Source organism: Acanthochromis polyacanthus, chromosome 2, assembly GCF_021347895.1.
Source record: "Acanthochromis polyacanthus isolate Apoly-LR-REF ecotype Palm Island chromosome 2, KAUST_Apoly_ChrSc, whole genome shotgun sequence".
Taxonomy (NCBI): domain Eukaryota; kingdom Metazoa; phylum Chordata; class Actinopteri; family Pomacentridae; genus Acanthochromis; species Acanthochromis polyacanthus.
Genome location: NC_067114.1, coordinates 48,147,761 through 48,159,477, shown reverse-complemented (window position 1 = coordinate 48,159,477; position 11,717 = coordinate 48,147,761). Strand labels below are relative to the sequence as shown.

General features: G+C 44.8%; 1 protein-coding gene across 1 annotated transcript in view; it reads right to left on the bottom strand.

Annotated features, from left to right (window-relative positions):
* Window positions 1–11,717, bottom strand: part of hsd11b2 (hydroxysteroid (11-beta) dehydrogenase 2) — a 29,149-nt gene extending 17,432 nt beyond the window's left edge. The window contains 1 exon segment of the mRNA XM_022211086.2: window positions 11,334–11,717. Coding sequence (XP_022066778.2) covers window positions 11,334–11,613 — 280 coding nt within the window. The 5' untranslated portion in view covers window positions 11,614–11,717.

Genomic DNA, 11,717 nt, shown 5'->3' with positions numbered 1-11,717 from the left:
CTTTCATCCATTTAAAATGCAACACAAAGTGCTTCACAAAATAAAAGAATAAAACAACAGAGAGAATGAAAAACATAGTGTAACCAACAATATATATGCATATATACACACACACACACACATATATATATATATATATATATATATACATACACACACACAACATACAATGTATATACACATGCGCTCACACACACACACACACACACATATATATATATATATATATATATACATACACACACACAACATACAATGTATATACACATGCGCTCACACACACACACACACACACACACAACACGGTGCTGAGACACGGCAGGGCACTGAGGAACCATGTGGGGAAACACCTATGGGAGCCCCCCACACCGAGATGCTCCACAGCCCACAGAGAGCGCCGCCACAGAGATGCGGCAGGGCAGACCCCGCACTGAATGCAGAGCTGCCCCAGCCCCGCGGGCCCAGGAGGCCTCCAGGGCAACGCCCCCCAGTGTGGAGGCCTCCCATGAGGAAACACATTTACAGATATTAGAACACGGATCTGGTTAAACATGGAACATTATTACTGAATAAATATAAAAACTTTATTTTACAGGACATTAAATCATGGAAATAAAAGAATCTATGAGAAGAAAGCTGAAGTCAAAGATTAAACATTAACCAGACTGAACAGTTTAAATCATGAGATAAAGTTTTCAAATCCTAAAAAAAAGCTGAAACTAAAATAAAAAGCTAACATGATTAAAACTGTTAAAAGAAAGCCAGCTATTAGATAAAGTGATGAAATTATGATGATTTGATTTCATTTATATTTTAAGATTTAAAGTTTAAACTGTGATAAAAATAAAACATCCATCCATCCTCTATCCACCGCTTTATCCTCACCAGGGTCATGGGGGGTGCTGGAGTCTATCCCAGCTGACACCCTGGACAGGTCACCAGTCTGTCACAATCCAATAAAACATTTAGATAAAAATACGTTTTCAGTTCATAAACCAACACAGAAATAAACTGAAACTTGTTGTGATTTGTCTCCAGTTTTGTTTTCCTCTGTTCTTTCTGGAATGATTTCAGATATTTGAGGTTCCACAGATGTGAGAACCGATCAGCTGCTGTCCATCAGAACATCAGAGGAGAACAGCTGGAAGTCATGAAGCTGCTCCACATCAAAGCTCAGCCAGCTGTCAGAGGAGAACTTCATCATCTGACAGAACCAGCAGACGGAACCTGTGGGTCACACAGAGTGCAGCAGACTGACGGAGAACCTTCCTGGAATGAGTCCAAACAAGGTCCAGGAGGTCTGGAGGTTTTACAGACATGTTGGGACATCAGGGTGCTTTACGAGGTTCTTTAGATTCTTTAGGAACATCTAACGATCCCTGGGAAGTTTTAGAGAGCCTTGATGATGTTCCTTGAATGTTTGAGGGGTTAGATGGGTCCTTAGAACAGTTCTAGGGGCTCTTGAAGAGGTTAAGGTTCCTTCAGGAGGTTATTGTGATTCTTTTAACATTCTAACAAACCTTGTGAAGTTCCAAAACCCTTGATGAAGTTCTAGTGGTGGTTGTTAAGGTGAGCGGTTCTCCAAGAGGCTGTAGGTGCTGTTGATGAGGTTGTGTGGAACCCTGTGAAGGTTCTAAGGCTTGAAAAAGTTCTATCAACAATGAGTGGATTTGATGGTTTTAGTGACTCTGTGGAAGCTTCAGTGAGACTCCAGGGGCCCTGGATGACCTTCTAGGAATGTTTGACAGTTCTTAAAGTACGTACTGAGGTTCTAGAGCTTCTTGAACAGGTTCTATGAACACTGAGAAGATTTTATGGTTCCTTGATGAGGTTCAGGGTCCTTCAGGAGGTTCCACTGATCCCTGAAAGGTCTTGAGGACTGTAGGGTTCTGCTTTCAGAGTGTCCACATGATGAATGGTGTGTCTTCATGTCCTGCAGCTCCTCTGGAGTCTGTTCTTCATTAGATCTGGACCCAGATTGAGCAACATGTTCTACGTTCTGCTGCTGTTTGTTGGGTGAACATCACGGTGGTCAGCATTGCTTCATCACTTGGAAACTGCAGCAACAAACGGTTCAACTGTGAGCAGAGGTCATGTGACAGCTTCAGATCTTCATCATGTTGCTCAACAGAGAGTTGAACCACAGGACACGTTACATCTTCATCTGGACTCTGAGAACTTCACTGATGGGAACACAGAACGACGGAGAAAATCAAATGTTTGGCTGCGAAAATAGTGCAAAGGCCAAAAGAAAACACAAAGGAATGTAGAGAGGAGGGAAACCAACGGAGGAATTTAAGGTGGAATCTCAGAGTTCCAATAAACAGAACCGATGTGGTTCCACCTTAAAATAAAACTATGTCCAGAACAGCAAAAGACCTGAACAAGCTGATAGAAAAACAACAACAACGTACTTACAACTGTCCTGATGCTTTAAACTCAACAGATCTTCATACAAAAACATCAGCTCTGTGCTGCAGGCCTCCTGGTTCTCCTGGTTCTCCTGGTTCTCCTGGTTCTGACTCTAGGTGTTTGGAATGAATCCTGACGGTGAAGAACCTGAAGGTGATGGGTCACTGTTTGGTGGTGGGTCACGGTGGGTCTTCTGTGAGTCGGCGTCCTGCGGCGCTGCCCGGTTGGAGAACCCGGTGGCTTCAGCCCTCATCCTCTGAAGAATGTGCCTCGGTGTGGAACAATGACTTCGCTCTCTAAGAGGTTTACTTTTTCCAGCCCACGCTGACCTGCAGCTTCCAGCAGAACCAGCTCACAGCTGCTGGTTCTACCTGCTCTGAGATGTTCCTGTCCAGGAAGATCTGCTGGAGGTCTCATGTGCAGACATGGTGGTTGCAGGGTTCATGTGTTGTCATGACAACAGACATGACGCTGCAGCTGATCTGAGGATTAACTGGCTGAAGGTTACAGTCAGACTCCAAGAGAAACACTGGGTCCAAGGGCGTCAGTTTGTTTTTAAAAGTGGGGGGGATGGAGACCACAGCACTTTGAGAAAATGTCGAAGAACGGCGGCAAAATGCCACAAGCTGAGCTCGAACTCACAACCACCACACCAAAGGTGGAGGCTTAACCTGTTGAACTATCGGTACATACAGGTAGAGGGGTCTGTGGGCCGCTATAGTACTAATTCTCCCGGGCCGAAATTTTGCCCCTGCACGCCTCTGGTCGGAGCTTCCACTTGGCACGGGCGCAAATTTAGCATCTGCACGTTTTTTTTTAACCTCACGAAGGTGTGCTGCATGTCTGTGCAACTCTCGGCCGAGTGCGGATGGTGAGTTCAGGAGCGTTGGAATTTTCTATACTGCTGAAAATAACTGGGTTTACAACGGCTTACATGTGAAGAACTTGAATGTGTTGGAGACAAAATGACCCCTGACAAAAAGTGGGGGGGACACATCCCCACCGTCCCCCCCTAAACTGACGCCTATGACTGGGTCAGTCCTGGTTCAGCTGGTTCTAATACTTCTGCTGGTTCTAATGGTTCTAATGGTTCTTCTGGTTCTGCTGGTTCTACTGGTTCTGCTGGTTCGAATGGTTCTACTGGTTCTAATGGTTCTGCTGGTTCTAATGGTTCTGTTGGTTCTGCTGGTTCTAATGGTTCTGTTGGTTCTAATGGTTCTACTGATTCTAATGGTTCTGCTGGTTCTAATGTTTCTAATGGTTCTGCTGGTTCTAGTGGTTCTAATGGTTCTAATGGTTCTTCTTGTTCTGCTGGTTCTACTGGTTCCAATGGTTCTTCTGGTTCTAATGGTTCTGCTCGTTCTAATGGTTCTAATGGTTCTACTGTATTCACAGCAGAGAACATCAGTTCCTGCTGATCAGTTGTTGATACCTGATCATCTCCAACATCCTGAAACTCTGATCAAATTTTTACCTGAGTCCAGTGACGCCTGATTAAAGTTCTTCTGAACCATGAATCAGCAGGTCTGAGAGAGATGAGATCTTTAAAAAGTCTCCACAACAACGAGGTTCTAAATCGTCTGACAGTCCTTGAACACATTGTCTGCTAGAAAAATGAACCAAATCTAATCATCAAAGTCAACAAACGTCTAGAAACGTCATCCAGAACCTCCAGCTGGTTTCTGGAAACGTCTTCCACAACCTCCAGCTGGTTCCTAGAAATGCCTTCCAAAACCTCCAGCTGGTTTCTCCTAAAGCTCCTACCATCTCCAGGACCTGGATGACTGAGAACCTCCAGAGAAGAACGAGGAGACAACATTAGTTCAGAGTTGAACATCTGAGGTGATGTGATGGTTCCTGTTTTTTATATTTTAGTAAAATAATCAAAGAAAAGCTACAGAAAGTTAAAACTTAAATGGGTTTATTGTGCTGCCCTCCTCAGGCCAGCCGCTGAACTACACCCCACTCTGACCTCATTCCTCCATGGAAGGCTTTCATCAGCTGACCTGGGATCAGACTCACTGTTTGCTCTGAGAATCCACTTCCAGTCAAACAGCTCCTCTGCAAATATCCCTGAACTTTGAACAAAGGTGTGGTTCAGATCTGCTCCCACGCAGGAAGAGCTTTGATCAGGAGGAAGCCGATGTAGGGCACGCACACAGACACACAACCAGGAGAAACACAACCAGTAGAAACACAACCAGTAGAAACACAACCAGGAGAAACACAACCAGGAGGAACACAACCAGTAGAAACACAACCAGGAGAAACACAACCAGGAGAAACACAACCAGGAAAAACACAACCAGGAGAAACACAACCAGGAAAAAAACACAACCAGGAGAAACACAACCAGGAGGAACACAACCAGGAGAAACACAACCAGGAGAAACACAACCAGTAGAAACACAACCAGGAAAAAAACACAACCAGGAGAAACACAACCAGGAGGAACACAACCAGGAGAAACACAACCAGGAAAAACACAACCAGGAAAAAACACAACCAGGAGAAACACAACCAGGAAAAAACACAACCAGGAGAAACACAACCAGGAAAAAACACAACCAGGAGAAACACAACCAGGAGAAACACAACCAGGAGGAACACAACCAGTAGAAACACAACCAGGAGAAACACAACCAGGAGAAACACAACCAGGAAAAAACACAACCAGGAGGAACACAACCAGGAGGAACACAACCAGGAGAAACACAACCAGGAGAAACACAACCACTAGAAACACAACCAGGAGAAACACAACCAGTAGAAACACAACCAGGAGAAACACAACCAGGAGGAACACAACCAGGAGGAACACAACCAGGAGAAACACAACCAGGAGAAACACAACCAGTAGAAACACAACCAGGAGAAACACAACCAGGAGAAACACAACCAATAGAAACACAACCAGGAGAAACACAACCAGGAGAAACACAACCAGGAAAAAACACAACCAGCAGGAACACAACCAATAGAAACACAACCAGGAGAAACACAACCAGTAGAAACACAACCAGTAGAAACACAACCAATAGAAACACAACCAGTAGAAACACAACCAGGAGAAACACAACCAATAGAAACACAACCAGTAGAAACACAACCAGGAAAAAACACAACCAGCAGGAACACAACCAATAGAAACACAACCAGGAGAAACACAACCAGTAGAAACACAACCAGGAAAAAACACAACCAGGAGAAACACAACCAGGAGAAACACAACCAGGAGAAACACAACCAGGAAAAAACACAACCAGGAGAAACACAACCAGGAGGAACACAACCAGGAGAAACACAACCAGGAAAAACACAACCAGGAGAAACACAACCAGGAGAAACACAACCAGGAGAAACACAACCAGTAGAAACACAACCAGGAAAAAACACAACCAGCAGGAACACAACCAATAGAAACACAACCAGGAGAAACACAACCAGGAAAAAACACAACCAGGAGAAACACAACCAGGAGAAACACAACCAATAGAAACACAACCAGGAGAAACACAACCAGGAAAAAACACAACCAGCAGGAACACAACCAATAGAAACACAACCAGGAGAAACACAACCAGGAAAAAACACAACCAGGAGAAACACAACCAGGAGAAACACAACCAGGAGCAACACAACCAGGAGCAACACAACCAGTAGAAACACAACCAGGAAGAAACACAACCAGGAGAAACACAACCAGGAGAAACACAACCAGGAAAAAACACAACCAGGAGGAACACAACCAGGAGAAACACAACCAGGAGAAACACAACCAGGAAAAAACACAACCAGTAGAAACACAACCAGGAAAAAACACAACCAGGAGAAACACAACCAGGAGAAACACAACCAGGAAAAAACACAACCAGCAGGAACACAACCAGGAGAAACACAACCAGGAAAAAACACAACCAGTAGAAACACAACCAGGAAAAAACACAACCAGGAGAAACACAACCAGGAGAAACACAACCAGGAGAAACACAACCAGGAAAAAACACAACCAGGAGAAACACAACCAGGAAAAAACACAACCAGGAGGAACACAACCAGGAGAAACACAACCAGGAGAAACACAACCAGGAGAAACACAACGAGGAAAAAACACAACCAGGAAAAAACACAACCAGTAGAAACACAACCAGGAAAAAACACAACCAGGAGAAACACAACCAGGAGAAACACAACCAGGAAAAAACACAACCAGGAGAAACACAACCAGGAAAAAACACAACCAGGAAAAACACAACCAGTAGAAACACAACCAGGAAAAAACACAACCAGGAGAAACACAACCAGGAAAAAACACAACCAGGAAAAAACACAACCAGGAGAAACACAACCAGGAAAAAACACAACCAGGAGAAACACAACCAGTAGAAACACAACCAGGAGAAACACAACCAGGAGAAACACAACCAGGAGAAACACAACCAATAAAAACACAACCAGGAGAAACACAACCAGGAGAAACACAACCAGGAAAAAACACAACCAGCAGGAACACAACCAATAGAAACACAACCAGGAGAAACACAACCAGTAGAAACACAACCAGTAGAAACACAACCAATAGAAACACAACCAGTAGAAACACAACCAGGAGAAACACAACCAATAGAAACACAACCAGTAGAAACACAACCAGGAAAAAACACAACCAATAGAAACACAACCAGGAGAAACACAACCAATAGAAACACAACCAGGAGAAACACAACCAGTAGAAACACAACCAATAGAAACACAACCAGGAGAAACACAACCAGTAGAAACACAACCAGGAAAAAACACAACCAGGAGAAACACAACCAGGAGAAACACAACCAGGAGAAACACAACCAGGAAAAACACAACCAGGAGAAACACAACCAGGAGAAACACAACCAGGAAAAAACACAACCAGCAGGAACACAACCAATAGAAACACAACCAGTAGAAACACAACCAGGAGAAACACAACCAGGAGGAACACAACCAGGAAAAAACACAACCAGGAAAAAACACAACCAGCAGGAACACAACCAGGAGAAACACAACCAGGAGAAACACAACCAGGAGAAACACAACCAGGAGAAACACAACCAGGAGGAACACAACCAGGAGAAACACAACCAGGAGAAACACAACCAGGAAAAAAACACAACCAGGAGGAACACAACCAATAGAAACACAACCAGTAGAAACACAACCAGGAGAAACACAACCAATAGAAACACAACCAGTAGAAACACAACCAGGAAAAAACACAACCAATAGAAACACAACCAGGAGAAACACAACCAATAGAAACACAACCAGGAGAAACACAACCAGTAGAAACACAACCAGGAAAAAACACAACCAGGAGAAACACAACCAGGAGAAACACAACCAGGAGAAACACAACCAGGAAAAAACACAACCAGGAGAAACACAACCAGGAGAAACACAACCAGGAAAAAACACAACCAGCAGGAACACAACCAATAGAAACACAACCAGTAGAAACACAACCAGGAGAAACACAACCAGGAGGAACACAACCAGGAAAAAACACAACCAGGAAAAAACACAACCAGCAGGAACACAACCAGGAGAAACACAACCAGGAGAAACACAACCAGGAGAAACACAACCAGGAGGAACACAACCAGGAGAAACACAACCAGGAGAAACACAACCAGGAAAAAAACACAACCAGGAGGAACACAACCAATAGAAACACAACCAGTAGAAACACAACCAGGAGAAACACAACCAATAGAAACACAACCAGTAGAAACACAACCAGGAAAAAACACAACCAATAGAAACACAACCAGGAGAAACACAACCAATAGAAACACAACCAGGAGAAACACAACCAGTAGAAACACAACCAGGAAAAAACACAACCAGGAGAAACACAACCAGGAGAAACACAACCAGGAGAAACACAACCAGGAAAAAACACAACCAGGAGAAACACAACCAGGAGAAACACAACCAGGAAAAAACACAACCAGCAGGAACACAACCAATAGAAACACAACCAGTAGAAACACAACCAGGAGAAACACAACCAGGAGGAACACAACCAGGAAAAAACACAACCAGGAAAAAACACAACCAGCAGGAACACAACCAGGAGAAACACAACCAGGAGAAACACAACCAGGAGAAACACAACCAGGAGAAACACAACCAGGAGGAACACAACCAGGAGAAACACAACCAGGAGAAACACAACCAGGAAAAAACACAACCAGGAGGAACACAACCAGGAGGAACACAACCAGGAGAAACACAACCAGGAGAAACACAACCAGGAGAAACACAACCAGGAGAAACACAACCAGGAGAAACACAACCAGGAGGAACACAACCAGGAGAAACACAACCAGGAGAAACACAACCAGGAAAAAACACAACCAGGAGGAACACAACCAGGAGGAACACAACCAGGAGAAACACAACCAGGAGGAACACAACCAGGAGAAACACAACCAGGAGGAACACAACCAGGAGAAACACAACCAGGAGAAACACAACCAGGAGAAACACAACCAGTAGAAACACAACCAGGAGAAACACAACCAGGAGAAACACAACCAGGAAAAAACACAACCAGGAGGAACACAACCAGGAGAAACACAACCAGGAGAAACACAACCAGGAAAAAACACAACCAGTAGAAACACAACCAGGAAAAAACACAACCAGGAGAAACACAACCAGGAGAAACACAACCAGGAAAAAACACAACCAGCAGGAACACAACCAGGAGAAACACAACCAGTAGAAACACAACCAGTAGAAACACAACCAGGAAAAAACACAACCAGGAGAAACACAACCAGGAGAAACACAACCAGGAAAAAACACAACCAGCAGGAACACAACCAGGAGAAACACAACCAGGAAAAAACACAACCAGTAGAAACACAACCAGGAAAAAACACAACCAGGAGAAACACAACCAGGAAAAAACACAACCAGGAGAAACACAACCAATAGAAACACAACCAGGAGAAACACAACCAGGAGAAACACAACCAGGAGAAACACAACCAATAGATGTTTTTCTATCTCCGTGTTTCCAGACTTTTCTTCTCTACTCTGCTCATCATCTGTAATGTTCCTCTATGCTGGATGGATCTCCTCTGGTCTCTGTTTCTGCTGCATTTATTTATGGTTCACCTCTCAGTCTCTCTGAGGAATTTTGAGTTATTTTTTACGCGATACGGTTTATTTGTGGAGTTTGTAGATGAAACATGACAGTTTTATGACAGTTCTGGTGGAACCAGATGTCAGGATGATGAGGAACGTTCTTGGATGGTTCTGGTGGAACCAGATGTCAGGATGACGAGGAACGTTGAACATTCAGGTTTTCCAGGTTGTTGTCTCTTTAATCCATCAGAAGTTCATCAGAGCTGCTCAAGTCAAATGTTTGTTCACTTCTTTCTGAGATTTCAGGGATCAGACCTCCAGCTGAATCAGTTAATCATCCAATAAGCAGCGTCTCCATGGCGACGCTGCTTACTACCTGCAGGTTACCTGAGGACTAGGTTGGTAAGTTTCCATGTTCCAGAAACACAGAGCAGAGAGTTGTGTTATTAAAGCACCACAATAATCTGCAGCTCTGATTATCTAGTTAACTGCAGCGCGTGCACGCACACACACACACACACACACACACACACACACACACACACACACACACACACACACTACACACACTGATCCATAAACTGACTCCTCCTCTGCAGGCGTCTATTGTTCGTAAAGTTTATTCGCTGTGACACACAAACAGTGAGCTGACACACACTCCTGTGTGTGTGTGTGTGTGTGTGTGTGTGTGTGTGTGTGTGTGTGTGTGTGTGTGTGTGTGTGTGTGTGTGTGTGTGTATGTGTGTGTCCAGGTTCTGGCTACACTTGTGGGGACCAAATGTCCCCACAACTGTAGGAAAACCGAAAACTATGTCACTTGTGGGGACCTCATTGCGGGCCCCACAAGTTTAAACAGTGTTTTCTTGGCCATGTTGTTGTTACTGAAAAAAGTAAAAGTGCAAAAATGTTTCTTTAAGGTTAGACATTGTTTTGGTCTGGGTTAAGGTTCGGGTTAGATATGAATGGGAGTCAATGGTAAATCCCCACAATGATAGAAAAACATAGTATATGTGTGTGTGTGTGTGTGTGTGCGTGTGTGTGTGTGTGTTCTGTGTGTGTGTGTGTGTGTTCTGTGTGTGTGTGTGTGTGTGTGTGTTCTGTGTGTGTGTGTGTGTGTGTGTGTGTGTGTGTGTGTGTGTGTGTGTGATACAAAGCTTTCTTAAAGTGGGTTCAGAACAGTGTGACCTCTGATCATTTACACAAAAGATTACGAAAGTCCACATTTAACCTCCTGAAGCTCGACACACACACACACACACACACACACACACACACACACACACACACACACACACACACACACACACACACACACACAGAACACACACACACACACACACACACACACAGAACACACACACACACACACACACACACAGAGAACACACACGCTGCAGTGCTCGGCGTCTCTCTCCTCGCTAGGACTATTTTAAACGTGTTGTTTTAAGTTAGAAACATTAAACCTGTGATCAGGTTTACAAACTGCTGGATCTCTGCAGAACCAGTGAAGCTGAAACTCTTCAGCTCTGAGTTCAGAACAAACGTTGGTGAAATAAAGTTTAGTTACAGGAAAGCTGCTGATCAGATCCAGTGAATCTAACAGTGATCCAGTGAAGCAGGTAAAGAATCAGTCTTCAGTCACTTTGTGGTTTTCGTGATTCAGATCAGCTGAATGACCAAACATCCTCCTGACCAGCAGCTGATGACAACCAGCTCAAACACACAAATTGCTGATCCCTACAGCCACAAACACACCTGAGCCAGGAGGCGGAGCCTCGTCCTACCTGTGATGAAGACGGCCTTCCCGTGAGCAGGCAGGTTGGCGGGCGAAGGGCCAGTTCTGGCCGAGTAGAGGCAGCAGGCCAAGGCGAGCAGCGCCAGCAGCAGCACGGCCGGCAGGCAGAAGGCCCAGAGCCGCTCCACCAGAACCGTGGCCCCCAGCCAGGCCACCAGGGTCGGGGCCGCGCTCAGGTGGGATGCCACGATCCTCTTCATGGCGCCACCCACAAACACCGTCACAACACCCAGGTAAATCCAGAAGGGAAGGGTGTAGTCATCCATCATCACAGCAGTCCACCTGGCTGAACGTCTGAATGTTGCTCTGCTCCTGCCAGTCTGTCTCCTACCTGCCTGTATGAGTTCTGAGCTGGAACTCCTCAGAGTCTCCG